Raw genomic sequence first — 19288 nt, forward strand, 5'->3', positions numbered from 1 at the left:
ATTTTTGTTCAGATTAAAAACAGGGACGGACAACTGGCGGCTTCACTTTTGTAGGCCCGCGCATCAATTTCCAAACTCAGTCAAGGTCTGAACTTACGGTTGAGAGTTTGAAATTTGGTTGTGCATTAGCAGTTTCTCTCGTGTTATGCCAGTCACTTAATTAGCCCATATCAGAAGAAAAAAAACCCCGATTAGATTGGCAAGTTAGTCTAGCCAGCTATCTAAACTGTTCGAATTAACAATTTTGTTAGACAGTCCAATTACATAGACTTTTGTCACTTTCACAGCAAACATTTCTCCCCACCCTATGACAAAATGTGTAGAATTGCAGGAAATGATTTATCCAGTTGCAAAATCTCTCCGCCCCATGGCAAAATGTGTAGAACTGCAGCAAACTTGATTTAAAACGGCAACATTTTCTATATGCACTAAGGCAAAATGTGAAGACTTGCAGACCCACGAGCCACTGCGGCCCCACATGAGTTCCTGTTTTTTTGGACCCCATCCCTGATGTAAAACATTTGGAAATAGTTTTGCAGTCTTTAGCTGTGATATTTTAGGCAGGAAAAAAACATTTGTTCACGTGTGGTTTGATTGGGCTGTTTTCCAAAGTAACAGTGGTCGAAATTGCGAACCCTTTGATGGGACCTTCTTCTGCAGTAAAAGTGTGGTGATTGGTCAAAATTGCAAGCTCTCGTATAATATGCATGGACTGGTTGATTTTGCATAGAATAATGCAATCGCAGAATCCTGGAGGGACTGATGAATGTATAACTTTAAAGCATCTACACTTTGGGAGAACGTGTCTGTCTGCTAGAATTCTGGCTTTTGGCTCCTGAAGCCCTCGGAGCTTTAAGTTCTACCATCCAAAATGTCACATTTACACAACAACACTGCTGGTCTTTAGGGAACAATACCCAGCATCCGCATTCCTTCCTGTTCATGGTCCATCACACAACCAATCACAGCACTCCATCTACAGTGAGAACTGAGGTCTTTGAGCAGAGAAGACTGGCTTTGGGTCACAATAGAAATTCAGTGGCAGGTCTAAATATCTTCAGCAACCATTTAATGGTTTTAATACAGCCATTGAATCGATTACCATGAAACAACCTTTAAATGATCGCCAAGGCGCCAAAAAGCCCCAGAATGTTTAATATAGGGGGTAAAAAAACGTTTATTCCACCCAAGTCAGACATGAGGGCGTTAGCCTACATTTCATGACTCAGACAGGCAGAATTAAATGAATTGCAAATTAACCTCAACATTACGTCCTTAGCTCATGCACTTGCTTTGTCTGTTACATGTAATCCAGCCCCTGATTCCCGATCTTCTCCCATTTTAAGGAACGATAGACGTTAGATGGATAAATCTGTTCCTTCCTCTGTCTCTGTAGGAGCTCACTACCTGTCTCTCTGTAGGAGCTGACTACCTGTCTCTCTGTAGGAGCTCACTACCTGTCTCTCTGTAGGAGCTCACTACCTGTCTCTCTGTAGGAGCTCACTACCTGTCTCTCTGTAGGAGCTCACTACCTGTCTCTCTGTAGGAGCGTACTGTAGATCAGTGATCACCACATTAGTCGGCCCATTCCTCAGCCTGTCTGACAGACCTGATGCCATACGCTGCTGAGAAAAGACTGTTAAAACACTGGGTTCGGCTGTAGTAATCCATACACTTTAACATACTTCCCTGGCAACATCAAGTCTAGTCAAATCAGGTAAGATTTGACTAAATTATTAATGATTTGAGTTCCCTAATATTTAAACACATTATTAATGCAGGCAGATTGACGGTCCTGAAATGGCTAGTAGCTCAGTGACAGGGCAGCCAGACCCAGTGATATACTGATGTTGACATGACCACTCATTTACCTGCTAGAAAAACACCAACCGTCTGCCACATACTGGAGGGAGATATTTAAATCGGGATTTGATTTAGGACCAACAGAGTATTAATGGCAAATACATAAATAAAGCTATGCACATCATCTGCACATCTATCACTCCAGTATTAATGCTAAATTGTAATTATTTTCACCCCTAGGGCCTATTTATTGCCTACCTCCCTACTCTTCTACATTTGCACACTCTGTACATAGATTTTCCTATTTTTCTTTTATTGACAACGTTTGTTTATGTGTAACTCTGTTTTGTTGTTTTTGTCCACTGCTTTGCTTTATCTTGTCCAGGTCGCAGTTGTAAATGAGAAATTGTTCTCAACTGGCCTACCTGGTTAAATAAAGGTGAAATAAATAAAAAAACAGTTTTCAGATTTCACCATAGATTTTGGATGTGATTCACATTCGCTGGGCCACTCCAGAACATTCCAGCATCTCTTCTTAACCACTCCTGGGTGCTTGTTGATGTGTGTTTGGGGTCCTTGTCGTGCTGGAAGACCCACAACCTTCAATTGAGACCATGTTTTTACACACCGGGTTGAACATTGGACTACAAAACACCTGATAATCTGTTGATTTCATGATGCCTTGCACACGTTCAAGGCCCCCCAGCACCAGAGGCAGCATAGCAGCGCCACGGCATTATCAAATTATGTTTGATTGTAGACCGGCTGTTCTTTCCTTTGAATGAGAAAATAGCTATGTTAAAGAAAACAGCCATTTTAAAGGAGGATGGAAGAGGCTTAATGACCATTCTAAACACAGGCTCGGTGAAGCTTGATAAAAACAAACCCGATAGCAGAGAACACTGAAAACAGGCTGGGTGATGTTAGATAACAGACCTACAACAACAGTTAAAGGACATAATGGGAAAATTGTAGAAATGGGACAACCGATATGGTTTACAACAGTGAGATCGGTTAAAACAGGGGTTAATAACCCCACACTGAAATGACTTCAGAGACATGGAGAATGAATGAACATGGGTTGTGTAATATACCATTAAATGTCTAGTTATGTTATTGACCCCTGTACATGTGGTCAATGATAAAAAAGCAGGTGGCAAAAGTAGCAAATTGTAATTTGATGGGAAGGCATCTCATGGCTCATGGACGTGATGTAATAACAATACTAAAAAAAAAAGTTCTCCTCATCCACACACAGCCACTCTGAACACCTGAACACCTACTCAGAACATTACCCATCAAAAAGAGAGGAGTAACAAGAGCTTCAGGCCGAGACACGTTATTTCTAGGTCAGTGATTTAACAAGGACACATGGTGCAGCCTGAGCATTCTCCTCCCATCAACACTTAAAAACTAAAAAGGACCAAAGACAAGAAATAATAAATGAGTCTTTTCATGGAAGACCCTGGCACAGCCGTTTCTCCGAGCCGCAGCAGAAGTGCAGAACCGTAGCCTGCGGCGACCAGGGTTACAGAACTTTATCTTTCGGTTGAACTCATAAACAGATCAAGAGAGACTGAAGACATTCGCTCTGTGTGTGTCCGTAATGGCACCCTATTCCCTATGTAGTGCACTACTTTTGACCAGAGCTCAGGCAATCCCTCTAAAGAGAATAGGTACATTACTGAGAACACGAAAGGCAAATTCAATAAAGTGAAAGGGGTGCCACAGCCGTAATCCACTTCTGCAGTCTCCTGGTTCACAACAAGCCCTTCGTCAATCATAGTGTCCCCAGTCACAGTGATATCTAAACCATTACATTAAAACTCACAACTGGAACCCATTTGCCGTGACAAGCTGTGTGACCTGTACTGGTGGCACGGTCAGGGGGACAGGGAGCGAGGGAGAAGGAGAGCGAGAGGTGGAGAGAAGGATAAAGACAGAGGGATAGAGGTGAGCACAAGAAAAAATCCGAAGAGAAGAGTATCAAAAGTGCCACCTGTCATATTCTATATGACAATAATAAAAACCCAGGTCAGGAAGTGGAGAGAAAACAACGTCACAGAGATTTCGATCATGAGTGTCGCTCCAGTTTTTATTCAGCCATCAGGTTCTCATTTCTTTCACCTCGTCTCTCTCCAGATAACTTAAAAGCCATGTCCACAAAATGACTACAGGGGACAGAATACCGTTCAAAACAACTCAATAAAACACTCTCCTTTATATACAAATGATTTCTGTCTGTCTCTGTGCGTGTGGGGGGGGGGGGGCTGAAAGCGAGACAGCTCAACCTCAAACAGACATAGGCATCACTCAGACTCTCTTTAACCAGTCAATTAGAGCATGTCGTGTGACGAGGAACTTCTCTTACCAGCCAGACATAAGTAGGGGGACAAGAGTTGGGCTCCCTGGGGAATGAATTAAAACTACGTGGTGCCATCATCATCATTAACAACGCAAAGCGCACGGTCACACGACATGCGAGACGAGTGAGTGACAGACAGCAGAGAACAGAAGTACTAACACAGTGGTGGAGAAACTTGACGTAGAGGAATACTTTTATTGTCCATTGTCATTTTCTGAACAAGCAGAGAACTGACAGCTTTTCCAGTCAGGCATACTCTGGACAGCCCTACTGAGACAAATAGAGGCTGCTGGAGAGGACCCAGGAGTCTGTCCCCTGACACATTAGCAGCCCTCAGATGTCATTAAACACCATTATCTAGCTTGGAGGCTGGAGATGCAGTCGGCACACAGTGGATGTGCCAGGAAAAACAGCACTATAACCGCTGTGTGTGTGTGTGAACACGTGCGTGCGTAATGATTATATTCTCAGAATACTTTCCTTAAAGAGAGAGATGGAACATCAAAGGATGTACTGATGTTTTTAATGTCCGAGTGGTTCTGTCTAGTTCTGTGTGTGTGTGTGTGGGGTTCTGTCTGTGTACGGCAGATATTAGGAGCTCAATATAGCCCGCCGCAGAGAGTCCACCGTACAGCTCCAACCCTGCCTGAAGACTGTATAGAATCTGTATTCACACAGAGTTCATTGTGAGACACATGTAAAGGTATTGTGTCTGTGACAGAATGTATTTTCCATGGTCCTTCCAACCAGATCTGTTGGTATTTCTTTCAGTTTGCCTACATCTTTGAAAAATGTTTAGTAGGTAGAATGTATGCGTGTGTGTTCCTCACCTCCTTGTCCATGCTGTCCAGGTCTTCTTTACAGAATGTGTAGAGAGGGTTGGTCTCTGACATGCTGGGCTGGCGTTCCCTCCGCCGGCAGGAGGGTCCAGGCTGCTCGTCGTCTCGACTGGAAGGACCCGCCGTCTCCCTCTGCTGGTCCTTCTGACCCCCCCTGGTCACACCACAACAAACCACCATCAGCCAGACACAAACATCTCCAACCATGACCTAATTAGCCATAATAAACGCATTGTGAATCACCATGAGAAAACCAGTGACGTGTTATCACCGATCGTGGGAAAGAGGAAGAGAAACACCCTTTGTGCGTCTTCGAATCACATTCAGCTACCAAAACAGCTATATTTTTCCATTATGTTCTAAACTTTCAGTAGAGGGTCAGGCTTACAGTCCATCAGCCTTAGGAGATATCAGGAGTATACGGCTAATATTACAACCCTACTAGACAGACAGACAGACAGACAGACAGACAGACAGACAGACAGACAGACAGACAGACAGACAGGTCCTGTCAAAGGCAGGTGAAATGTGGTTGGCCACAAACCACATTTCAAGTTTGCGCGTGCGTTTTCAAAGACACGGGAGAAAGTCAAGGACCGATGTTGAGGAACGATACCGTAAAACTATAAATGAATATAATAAAAATGACAGATGCTACCCATTAAACTTTCCTTTTTTAATCTAGGACGTCGACACAACGCAGGACGCATCTGTGATGTGTACCACAGAGTGTAGGGGGAGAACATGTAGGGAAGAAGGGAAAGAGGGTGGAGGGAGAGGAAGGGAGGGAGGACGGGAGGAGGGGTGCAACTTCTGGGCTTTTAAACGCTGTGAAAATGAGACATTTCCCAGTGGGAGACAGAGCGGATTGCAGACCAGAGAGAGATCCACTGGGAAAGTAGGAAATTACAAATATATTTCCTTCATTTTAAGCCAAGCAGGATACATAACATGTTATAAATGAGGTCTACTTAGAATATTGCCCTTCACTGACGAATCTGATTAGTCTATTTTAAGCTACTCCTCCTGTCCAGTCACATTGTGCATGACCTTCATTACAACACAATCACTTCTCCCAATGAGTGGTATCTGCTACTGTGTAGTATTTTACAGATGAGTGGTATCTGCTACTGTATAGTATTTTACAGATGAGTGGCATCTGCTACTGTATAGTATTTTACAGATGAGTGGCATCTGCTACTGTATAGTATTTTACAGATGAGTGGCATCTGCTACTGTATAGTATTTTACAGATGAGTGGCATCTGCTACTGTATAGTATTTTACAGATGAGTGGTATCTGCTACTGTATAGTATTTTACAGATGAGTGGCATCTGCTACTGTATAGTATTTTACAGATGAGTGGCATCTGCTACTGTATAGTATTTTACAGATGAGTGGTATCTGCTACTGTATAGTATTTTACTGATGAGTGGTATCTGCTACTGTATAGTATTTTACAGGTGAGTGGTATCTGCTACTGTATAGTATTTTACAGATGAGTGGTATCTGCTACTGTATAGTATTTTACAGATGAGTGGCATCTGCTACTGTATAGTATTTTACAGATGAGTGGCATCTGCTACTGTATAGTATTTTACAGATGAGTGGCATCTGCTACTGTATAGTATTTTACAGATGAGTGGCATCTGCTACTGTATAGTATTTTACAGATGAGTGGTATCTGCTACTGTATAGTATTTTACAGATGAGTGGCATCTGCTACTGTATAGTATTTTACAGATGAGTGGTATCTGCTACTGTATAGTATTTTACAGATGAAGGAGAACCCAGAAACATCCTTGGATACGCTACAAGGAGCTCCTAAGGAGTGTGGCTTAGAGACTGTGTTTGGCAGAATGTTTAGGCTATAGGATATATGAGGACGGCCAAGGTGAGGCTGTGTGTGTGTGTGCGTGTGTGTGTGTGTGTGTGTGTGTGTGTGTGTGTGTGTGTGTGTGTGTGTGTGTGTGTGTGTGTGTGTGTGCGCGTGTGTGTGTAGGAGCCAAGGTGACCTAAGGTGAGGCTGTGTGTGTGGAGCCAAGGTGAGGCTGTGTGTGTGTGTGTGTGGAGCCAAGGTGACCTAAGGTGAGGCTGTGTGTGTGGAGCCAAGGTGAGGCTGGGAAAATAATTAGAGCCCGACTGATATCGGCGGCCGATATTGGACTTTTACTGATATAACGTATCAGCCAATAATTCCAACGATGACCGATATTCAATAAATAGGATGAAAAGAGAATCTCATGCTGATCTGAACACTAGTGCCCAGTCTCATGCTGATCTGAACACTAGTGCCTATTCTCATGCTGATCTGAACACTAGTGCTCATTCTCATGCTGATCTGAACATTAGTGCCCATTCTCATGCTGATCTGAACACTAGTGCCCATTCTCATGCTGATCTGAACACTAGTGCCCATTCTCATGCTGATCTGAACACTAGTGCCTATTCTCATGCTGATCTGAACACTAGTGCCTATTCTCATGCTGATCTGAACACTAGTGCTCATTCTCATGCTGATCTTAACACTAGTGCCCATTCTCATGCTGATCTGAACACTAGTGCCCATTCTCATGCTGATCTTAACACTAGTGCCCATTCTCATGCTGATCTGAACACTAGTGCCCATTCTCATGCTGATCTGAACACTAGTGCCCATTCTCATGCTGATCTGAACATTAGTGCCCATTCTCATGCTGATCTGAACACTAGTGCCTATTCTCATGCTGATCTGAACACTAGTGCCCATTCTCATGCTGTGGCATTATTTTCACAATGTAGGACATCAGCTTATGAAGTTACTGGACAATTGCTCTTTTGGATGGCAGTTTGAGAATTGAGTGTTGAAAAACACCTTTTCAATCCCCGCAGTAAAACAGTATATTGGCAGATATATCGGTACGTTTGTCCCCGGAAAAGTCGGAATAATTATCAGACACAAAAAAAACCATATCTGTTTAGGATAGAGTAGACAGTCCTGGGGTTGGCACGTCTCACTACTGTCCTCACTACTGTCCTGTTAGATCTGGTTAGAGGACCTCGTTGAGAACAGGGGTGTAGCTAGCTGAGGATAAACAGCTGAGACAGGCTGGTCGCACTGAGTGGTGATGTTGAGGAACATTTTGCCCAGAAACCAAGAAAGTATTGAGCGATTAAGAGGGGAACGACACTCCACATCACCCAGTATGCACTGCAGGCGGCAGCACTTCCTCCTGGTGGTCTCTAATTGGGCGCAGAGCTTCTTTGATGATTTGGGTTTTATGTAACAAAAATTCAGCATTGTGCCTCACTGTGTGTGTGTGTGTGTGTGTGTGTGTGTGTGTGTGTGTGTGTGTGTGTGTGTGTGTATGAGAGAGAAACTCTGCTCTGCTGCGAAGCTTCCTTATGATGTTATTAACATGACTTTTCTGTCTCAAAGCAGAAAGTTGAGGAGCCACCGGCGGAGACCGTCCGGTAAACAGACACCAGCCAATTTAGAGATGAAAACTTTTCACAACATTTGGAGCCGGCTCAAAGGAAAACATTTTAATTGAGACCAACACCAAGCCTAGGATGTTAACTCTTCTGTACACACCAATTGAGGTGACAGAGATGCTTTTGGTGACTCACACAGGAAGGACAGAAGGTTTTTCTAAAGTGAGCCAGATTTAATCTTGACACACTATGGGTAAAGAAGCTACCTACACTACTGAAAACAGAAATACATGCAGACACTGCAAGTAACATACAACATTAAGGTTGGACTGGGAAATACAAATGTGTTAATACAACTTATTGAAGCTGCTTGCTGACTAATGAGCAGTTTCCCATCACATTCATCCTAGCCCCGAGTATTTTATTTCTCCTCCAAAACAGACTTTTCCAGCATTAACATCCTAATTCATCTTCACCTCTAGCTGTAGAACATAATGAACAGGCAGAAACTCCTGCAGGAATTGGCTAATCATTTCATTCCAGGAGAAAAATCCACACAGCATATAGGCTGTGGGCCTCATGTATACATATACATATATATTTGTATTAATTAGAGGGAGCTGGGTCGGTCGGGGGGCCACCTTGCAGCGTAAACACCTGCTGCTCGGCTCCTAGACAGACAGTTGGTACCCGGCCTACTAACAGAAATATGATTAACAGACCAAACACCGTTCTCTACGTTAAAGCTGTAAGCGCTGCCAGAGTTATTGTTACATCTTCTGAACGCTGACAAAGTTTTCAGAGCTCTTCTGTATACAGGGCCCGGCGTCAACTAAATGTAAGGCAATACATTTACATTAGTCATTTAGCACAGGGTTTCCCAAACTGGGTCCTGGGCCCCCCCCCCCCCCCCCCTGGGTGCACGTTTTGGTTGTTGCCCTAGCACTACACAGCTGATTCAAATGATCAAAGCTTGATGAGGAGTTGGTTATTTGAATTAGCTGTGTAGTTCTAGGGCAACAACCAAAACGTGCCCCCGGGGGGGTACCAGGACTGGGTTTGGAAAACCCTGGTTTAGCAGACGCTTTTATCCAGAGCAAGTTGCAGAAGCAATTAGGGCAGGGTTTCCCAAACTCTAAAACAACAACACATGCACCCCGTGGGGTTCCTAGGACAGAGTTTGGGAAACGTTGAATTAGTGCTTTGCTCAAGGGCACAGGGAGATTTTTCACCTAGTCGGCTAGGAGATTCATACCAGCGACCTTTCGGCCCAACGCTGCAACGCTAGGCTACCTGCCACCGTATAGCAGCCATCAGAGCAAAGAGACGGACAGGACAGAGACAAGCTGCGTTCCAGAATGTCCTAACTGGTACGAGACCTGGCGCCCTCGCTCATCTAGCGATGAGGGGGGCAAGAAGACTTACTAGATACTTAGAAGCCCTGAAAAGCCAACCATCAATCCCAGATATCAATACATCTGATGGACACACACACAGAGAAGAGGACCGATCTGAACACGCATGTCATCCATCATCATCTGTGATCACCATGGCTGATGTGTGCACTTTGTCCAAAAGTACACGCCACACACTGTTGTGAACACAGTTGAATTGCCAGGTCAGTACCTGAGCGAGGTCTGGTCGCCGTGGGCAGCAGACATGGAGGCCTGGAGGTAAGATGGTGGTCTGGAGGCCTGAGGCCCACGGCGAATCAGCTTCCCCGTGACCGGGTCGTACGTCCGCACCTCAGGGGCAGCTGGAGGGTGGTGGTGGAGGGGGGCGGGGGGGGAACCGGGGGTTCTGGAAGGATCCTTGGAGGTCAGGGAACGTGACTGGGCTGTTGCTCCTAAAGACAGAAACACCATCAGATAACTGTGCGAGTGTGTGTACTGTTGTGACTTTGTGTACGTGTGTGTGTGTGTGTGTGTATACCGTTGGGTCTTGGTGTAGTCCTCCTTCAGTGGATACAGTGATTCCTCCACCCTCTCCCAGCGCTCCAGACATCCCCACAGCCAGTCAGGATTCACCACATGGAGATGTTTACAGCCTTGGGCCTGACGCACCTTCTCTGTACCTGAGAGAGACGAGGAGAGGGTCAATCAAGAAGAGAAAACAGTATACCGTCTGTTGCTAGATACCAAAAACTTAAAGTAGAACGGACAGCGTTTTAGCAACATGAAATTTTATTAAAATCTGTTCATATATACCCCCAGGAAGAATACATTTTCTGACAAGTGAGCATTTAGATATGGTCATTTTCACGTATAGTAAGACGTGAAAATGCTATAGCAATATATAGTGGGAAAGCAGGCACGTGTTTGGACAATTAATAGACACTGCAGCAAATAAAACCTCATAAAAACATGTTTTGCCCAGCATCGAGTCAATGCAGACTGGTGCGCCACAGCCAATCAGAGAGATACAGTAGGCTTAAATTCAAATAAAACATTTGAACACGGGCCTGGCATGATTAACTTTGAACTGGACTATGTGTTTACAAGCAGTAGCAACAGCGCGACTTTAGATCATTACAACGTATTAGCCAAGAGCCACAAAATACACCCGAATGGATTTCTGTAAACACCACGGGAGTCCTCTTACATTTGGGAACTTCACAGTCCTATTGATAATATAACCATGAAAAGGTAGGATCTCTCTCCCTCAGTTGCATATAGCACATCAACAACAAGATCAACAACTAATGCTAGCCAGAGCAAGATGAGCTCAAATCTAAACGAGGGAACATTAGTTAAACCCTCTCAAACTTTTTCAGCTAGTTGGCCGTCAGAATTGCACTGATAAACGATGGGGAATAGTAGCCTGCTCATTCTTACAGCTGAAATGGGAACTTGCCTACCCGCCCATTTGATCGATGCCGAATACATTTGATTGACAACTCAGAAACAGTTCAAGTTGAACACAGGTAGCTAGTTAGCTAGCGAAGCGATTCCCATTTCTGGCTAGCTAGCCAATTGACACCTGCATCTGTCTATAGTCAAAGAAAAACGATATGGGGGAAGGCAGTCACTCACTCCTCCAATGACATAGCTAAAGTTAGGCTCCGTGTTTTTTTGCACTGCATGGATCACCGGTGTTTCATGCAGCAGTGTTGCATGGTGCACTCCAAATGTATTGTAGTCGAGGAGCCAGCCTAGGACACTGCCCACATGTTGTGTAATAGGCCTACATGTTTCTCCGTAGCATGGTTTTCTGTAGCAGTTTTGGGTTATTCATTGTCAATCTTTAAAACCAAAGCAACATTTTTAGAAGCCTAGCTAGGCCTGTGGCATGGGTCTTGTACACTTTCCCTCCGCTGAGCGCTGTAAAACAGCACACGCGAAGTTGAATTCACCAATGCGAGTCCATCAGGCTGTAATGTTGACTCACTGTGTCCCGTTTCGCCCGCAGGCCTTGGGTTTGACATGCGCTAGCCTATTAGTCACGTTAGGACTGACTTGTGATCATTGCCCTAGCTAGTTTGATTGTATTGACATACCCTGCCTTAGTTAGTCGTCCATTTATGTTCAAAATATTGAGTCATTGAAACTGAAACAGTGGATACCGAATAGGTGGAGGCAGCAAACAATGTACCAGGCCAGCTGTAATTTACAACCCAGTGTTTTTGGGACTACCAAGAAATGTATCGGTGAATTACATGAATCATGCATTGAACTGCATCCATCTATTTTGCCTAAAAGGTCTTACTGTACCTCATGGAATTTTGATTCAAGTATAACCTATTTTTAAAACCTCTTAGAAAGTTGGTTTTGAAGCATAAACTGGGAATTAGATCTTTTTTACTGATAGGATTGTCCGTTTCACATCTGCAAAGTAGTTAATATGCTGCCAGTTCCACTTTAACAACCACGCTGCATAAACAGAGGAGCAAACTGAAGAGAGAAATATACAGAAAATGGAAGTGGATTTTATTGTTAAAACCAACACTTTCAAGGGGGCTCCCGAGTGGCGTAGTGGTCTAAGGCACTGCATCGCAGTGCTAGCTGGGCCACTAGAGATTCTGGGTTAGAGTTCAGGCTCTGTCGGGAGACCCATGGGGCGGCGCACAATTGGCTCAGCGTTGTCCGGGTTAGGCCGGCAGGGATGTCCTTGTCCCATCTCGCTCTAGCGACTCCTGTGGCAGGCAGTGCACGCTGACACGGTAGCCAGGAGTACGGTGTTTCCTCTGACACATTGGTGTGGCTGGCTTCCGGGTTAAGTGGGCATTGTGTCAAGAAGCAGTGTAGCTTGGTTGGGTCGTGTTTCAGAGGACGCACGGCTCTCAACCTTCACCTCTCCCGAGTCCATACAGGAGTTGCAGCGACGGGACAAGACTAACTACCAATTGGATACCAAGAAATTGGGGGGGGGGGGGGGGATAAAACACTTAGGGGGAGCCTCAAATCATACATTCAAAGCCAATTAACAATTGTCCTGAAGCATTTCATTTTTCACCTATCTATTAGGTTCCATTGACAATCAGTTTCTATTTTATTGGCATTGTCAGTTCAGAGAGCAGCAATTTCCACTTGACTTGGGGCTATTGATGTCTGACCCAGAGATAGAGACCTGCATCTCAGAGCAGCACCGTACCCAATTAACAAGGTTAGCCCATCTCACAGCGGCAAATACTGACTCTGCTCTGCACATCGATTGCCTATCATTTTTTGCCATATTTTCTCCCCAAATTGATTAGGTGTGTCTGAAATTGACACTAGTGTGTTCAGTTCTGACTGTGTAGCTAGCTATAAGCCAATAATCCAGAACAACAAGAGGTCAGCCTTGAGATTGCATAGCAACAGCAGCCAGACAGACAAATCCTCTGAATATGATCTGACTGCCAATGCTGAGATTTGAGATGTATAATTCATTTTGTTCAGCCAAGGTAGCTAAAACATTAGCCCATGGGCCAGACCCCACAATTTGGGCTGTCGAGTTCAATTGGGGTGACGATTGCCTTGAAGGTCTTTGTCCCTAGAGTTGGAAAATGTGTGAGAGAACGCTGCCATTGCTGCACTGCTATGTTATCAGTCTTTCATCACATTGGGATTTTACCAGTATTCAACACCTTATTGCTCACGTATATACTTTAATCATATATCAATGAAAAGCTTAGATTTACAGTATACAGACACAATTACAGAATATTGAGGTCAACATAACATTGACCTCTTTACATAATCAGAATTACCTGTATAAAATTGCTTTAAAAAGGAAACCCTGATACATTTTAAACTTTGTTCGACAAGTGTAACTAGGCTACACGAGAACATTCAATGTTGTCTTAGTAAGCAAACCCAGTGTAGATTTGGCTTTGTTTTTTTAGGTTACTGTCCTGCTGAAAGGTGTATTCGTCTCCCAGTGTCTATGGGAAAGCAGATTGAACAAGGTTTTCCTCTCAAATTTGCCCCAAACATAACGCTTTGCATTGAGGACAAGAAGTTAATTTCTTTGCCACATTTTTTTTGCAGTATTACTTTTAGAGCCTTGTTGCAAACAAGATGCGTGTTTTGGAATATTTTTTTTCCTGTGCAGACTTCCTTCTTTTCACTCTGTCAATTAGGTTAGTATTGTGGAGTAACTACAATGTTGATCCATCCTCAGTTCTCATATCACAACCATTAAACTCTAACGGTTTTAAAATCACCATTGGCTTCATGGTGAAATCTCAGAGTAGTTTCCTTCCTCTCCAGCAACTGAGTTAGGAAGGACACCTGTATCTGTGTAGTGACTGGGTGTATTGATACACCATCCAAAGCCTAATTAATAATGTCACCATGCTCAAAGGGAAAATCAGCAGCTACCAATAGATTCCCTTCTTTGCGAGGCATTGAAAAACCTCCCTGTTTTGTGGTTGAGTCTGTTCAGGAAATTAATTACTCGATAGAGGAACCTTACAGATAATTGTATGTATGTTTGAGGTACAGAGATGGGGTACTTATTCAAAAATCATGTTAATCACTATTGAACACGGAATGAGTCCATGCAACTTATTACGCGATTTGTTAGGCACACTTTTACTCCTGAACTTTAGGCTTGCCATAACAAAAGGGGTTAAATACTCAGACTCAAGACATTTCAGCTTTTCATTTGAAAACATAATTCCACTTTGACATTATGTGGTATTGTGTGTAGATCAGTGACAAAATCATATACATTTTAAATTCAGGCTCAAACACAAAATGTAGAAAAAGTAAATGGGTGTGAATACCTTCTGAAGGCACTGTACGTGGGCAATAACTTGTTGTAGTGTGACATTGTCACATGGGAAAATCCATATGGGAAAAATGTATGGGATGGAGGAATGAAAGAGTGAAAACATAACTGCCATTGCTGCACATCTATTACACATTATCCAACTCTAGGGACATCGACCTTCAAGAAAATCACTATGAGACATTGTCACCCAGAGTGAGCCCAACCCCTATATAAATCCCAGTACAATGAATGATAGACTGTCTCATGCACTTGTATCGACAGCCCACACAATGACTGTCACTCAGGCCATTGTACCGACAGCCCACACAGTGGCAGCTTCTTAACGTTTCCTCTTCACATGAAGTGGGACCCTGTATGCTGCGGTGCCCTACGTGCGCCCTCTCCCTGTCTCCCTCCTCCTCTCTGTGGTTGAATTAGTCCGGTTCTGACGTACAGAGCTCGTTGAGCCCCCACGGACCGCTGATTGCAAAGTGCAGCTGACGGCAATGCTGCCTGCCACTTCCTGTGCTTGATGATGTCTGAGGGCACGTTGAATTGGATGAAGAACATCATCCCGCTGGGCTATTATTCCTTTAGAGACATGACGTCAGTCAACCACATTGACGCTAAGTCGAAAGACCAGAGGGAAAGAATCACGTGTTTGACCCAGACAGACTATTCTTCCCTGCTCCTCTTTCAGAGGAACACCATTGATGTCAATGGGTTTCCAAGAACAGGAAGGTACTTGTGACATTTGTAGAGTCAGGAGGTGAGGTGGCTCTATAAAGCCAGTGTCTCTCAGACTTGCAGAGAAAGGTTGTTCACATTTCTCTGTAATGACTGAAGAGGTGCCTACATGAGTTACTTTTAAAAATGGGACTGAAAGGGTCCGTCTGCCCCTCTACCTCCCTGCATACTAGACATGTGAATCCAGTCTCCCATCTTAAAAAGTGCATGAATGTTCAAGGATACATCTAAAAACAAAGTTGTACTCATTGTCCAGGCCTGTTTGTCTTGTTAATGGAATCTTCACGCCTTTATAATTGAAAAGAGAAGACTGGTAATGGTCTTCCATCTTTAGAAGGCTGGGTCATGTTAGCGATTCGAACCAAACCTCATTTCAGTCAGTAGGAACTCTGATAGCACCACTTGATTGAACGCCAGCGAAGTGCTTAGCTAGACCAAACTGAAACCACGGCTGTAGTGACAGGATTTTAATGGAACAACAAGCTAGTGATATCTGTCTTATGTATGTGTTCATCAAATCAGTAACACCTGGTAATTGTACAGCTTTACTCGGTCACTGTGGTCTTCACGGTGCAAGCCAGAACTAGCCCTGTACAGATTCAATAGCCCAAGACACTCCGGCTGATGCTCCGTTACACTACAATGCATTTTGCAATCCAAATGACAGTTTAATATCTCTAAGAGGCTAGTGTAATAGCATCTATGCCCATTAGGGACCAGAATATGCTAATGCTAAAGCTAAGAAAAGCAATAAAGAAACAGCTTAGGCTATTCTCTGTTCGGAATTCGTTAAGGGACTGATTAAATTCAGGACAGAATATGTACTGTAGGTTACAAGGCTCTCTGGGTTCAACACTTAAAGGAAAACTCCACCCCAAAACGATATTTTGGTATTTGTTTCATTAGAAACAAAATACCAAAACATGCTAAACATTTTGGGGCTATATCAACAATTGACTTATGAAACAAATGCCAAAAGATAGTTTTGGGGTGAAACTTTACTTTAAGTGGGCCTAATATTAATTATGGTTTAGCTCGCTAGAGAGACTTCATAATCTAGATGTACAGTGATGGAGTCTTCTAGCCTGTGTAATAGGCTAATAGGGATGACCAGAGACACAATACTGTATGACTGTATAATGATAGGGATGACCAGAGACACAATACAGTATGACTGTATAATGATAAGGATGAACAGAGAAAATACAGTATGACTATAATGATAGGGATGAACAGAGAGACAATACAGTATGACTGTATAATGATAGGGATGAACGGAGAGACAATACAGTATGACTGTATAATGAATGATAAGGATGAACAGTGAGACAATACAGTATGACTGTATAATGATAGGGAATAACAGAGAGACAATACAGTATGACTGTATAATGATAGGGATGAACAGAGAGACAATACAGTATGACTGTATAATGATAGGGATGAACAGAGAGACAATACAGTATGACTGTATAATGATAGGGATGAACAGAGAGACAATACAGTATGACTGTATAATGATAGGGATGAACAGAGAGACAATACAGTATGACTGTATAATGATAGGGATGAACAGAGAACCATAGTATTGATTCACCATCCCATTACACCTTTCTCTCTGCTAGATGTTGAGGTTAAATGTGTTGATCAGATGATGTTACTGGAACAGTTAGAAGTGCCAAAATATTTTCTCCCCTCATTCCAGCATGTTTCTTCCCTACATGGCCTTAGTCCCAAATTGGCCCTTGGGGCTCTGGTCAAAAGTAGTGTACTATAAAGGGAATAAGGTGCCATTAAGGATGCATCCACAGCATTCATCAACACAGCTATGCCTTCTCCATTTGAAACCTGATACCATAATGGAACATTGTGTTGAAATACAGCAGAATGGCCTTACTGAAGAGCTCAGTGACTTTCAATGTGGCACAGTCATAGGATGCCACCTTTCCAACAAGTCAGTTTGTCAAATTTCTGCCCTGCTAGAGCTTCCCCGGTCAACTGTAAGTGCTGTTATTGTGAAATGGAAATGCCTAGGAGCAACAACGGCTCAGCCGTGAAGCGGTAGGCCACACAAGCTCACAGAACCCTAAGATCACCATGCGCAATGCCAAGCGTCAGCTGGAGTGGTGTAAAGCTCGCCGCCATTGGACTCTGGAGCAGTGGAAACTCGTTCTCTGGAGTGATGAATCATACTTGACCATCTGGCAGTCCGACAAACAAATCTGGGTTTGGCGGATGCCAGAAGAACACTAGCTGCCCCAATGCATCAATTCACCATAAAGTTTGGTGGAGAAGGAATAATGGTCTGGGGCTGTTTTTCACGGTTCAGGCTCCTTAGTTCCAGTGAAGGGAAATCTTAACACTACAGCATCAATGACATTTCTAGATGATTCTGTGCTTCCAACTTTGTGGCAACAGTTTGGGGAAGGCTTTCCTGGTTTAGCATAACAATGCCCCTGTGCACAAAGCGAGGTCCATACAGAAATGGATTGTCGAGATCGGTGTGGAAGAACTTGACTGGCCTGCACAGTGCCCTGACCTCAACTCCATTGAACACCTTTGGGATGAATTGGAACGCCGACTGCGAGCCAGGCCCAATTGCCCAACATCAATCTGACCTCACTAATTCTCGTGGCTGAATGTTCCATGCAGCAATGTTCCAACAGCTAGTGGAAAGCCTTCCCAGAAGAGTGGAGGCTGTAACAGCAGCAAACGGGGGACCAACTCCATATTAATGATTTTGAAATGAACATGTGTCCACGTAGTGTAGTTTCCAACCATAACGGTTCCCCAATGATGACTGTGGATCTGTGTCAATGCGGTCATATGTTAGTCACCTGCGATACCTCAGACAGTACTGGCACTATTTTGTCAAAACTCAGGTGAATGATGAGTCTTGTCAAAGATCTGGAATTTACAAAATGACACAGATTGGCCCAAAGTAGGAGCTATAGTAATTAACTGAAAATGTGTTAGTCACACGCAATATCTCAATTGTCCTTTTTGTTGGGGGCCGACATGTTTGCGGTTGCCTTGTTTAAATGTGATTTGACTCAGTGAGCAACAACCATTATACTGTGCTCTTCTTCTTGAGGTTTCCTAACAAAGACAAACACACTTGCAATGATATTAGCAGCTTTTTCCTTTGCATTATGCTTAGCGAAGGAAAAATCACTTGACTTGAGTGAAACATTTTTACTTTAGGCAGTTTTTTTTTTGCTCCTCTTGTTTGTTTGGCCTCAGAATCCAACGAAGCAGACAAGAGACTTAACACCCTGGCAGAGAGTACACAGTTCCTCTCTCTCAGTAATCCAGTCTATCTGATAATGTTGGTGAACAAGCCAACTGTTTTATTCTGCCAAACGAGCAATAAAACAGCCGAATAAACAGATACCTGAAATGACCTGGACCAGTGAACCAGGAGGTGGGAGATGGTTGAGGTGTTTGAGATGATTATGGACCAGGGGGACGGGCTCTTATGTGTTTGAGGTGTGAACCGGGCTCAGGTTCTGATGCATTTGAGAGGTGATCATCATGACATAATGAGTCTGACATGGCTGGCCCTGTAGTGCTACTCTGATCTGACCTGCTGCATCAACAGGCTATGGGGAAGATCCAGAAGATCCCTCCCCTCTGACCTTCTCCTCCAATGGCCTTAGAGAAGGAGGCGAGGAGTATGCAATTGATATTCTTCCTATATTGACGGAAACCTGACCTCTGACACGGCAGTCAATATGTTTCAAACAAATTATATGATCCATCTGCGTTGTGTTCCACCTATGGCTTTACCACACCACTCAGACTTCAATTAACATAAACAGTATAAACAGTACGGCTGGGAATTGCCAGGGACCTCATGATACAATATTATCACGATACTTTGGTGCCAATACAATACAAATGTATGTATTGCAAATCTATATGT

At 43.6% G+C, this 19288-nt stretch overlaps 1 protein-coding gene across 1 annotated transcript in view; it reads right to left on the reverse strand.

Annotated features, from left to right (window-relative positions):
* The window catches only part of LOC106588593 (RNA polymerase II subunit A C-terminal domain phosphatase-like), a 130440-nt gene that overhangs the window by 82313 nt on the left and 28839 nt on the right, over window positions 1-19288 (reverse strand). Inside the window, 4 exon segments of the mRNA XM_014177744.2 lie at window positions 4999-5161; window positions 10048-10175; window positions 10177-10267; window positions 10354-10495. Coding sequence (XP_014033219.2) covers window positions 4999-5161; window positions 10048-10175; window positions 10177-10267; window positions 10354-10495 — 524 coding nt within the window.

This window comes from Salmo salar, chromosome ssa27, assembly GCF_905237065.1.
Source record: "Salmo salar chromosome ssa27, Ssal_v3.1, whole genome shotgun sequence".
NCBI classification, from domain to species: domain Eukaryota; kingdom Metazoa; phylum Chordata; class Actinopteri; order Salmoniformes; family Salmonidae; genus Salmo; species Salmo salar.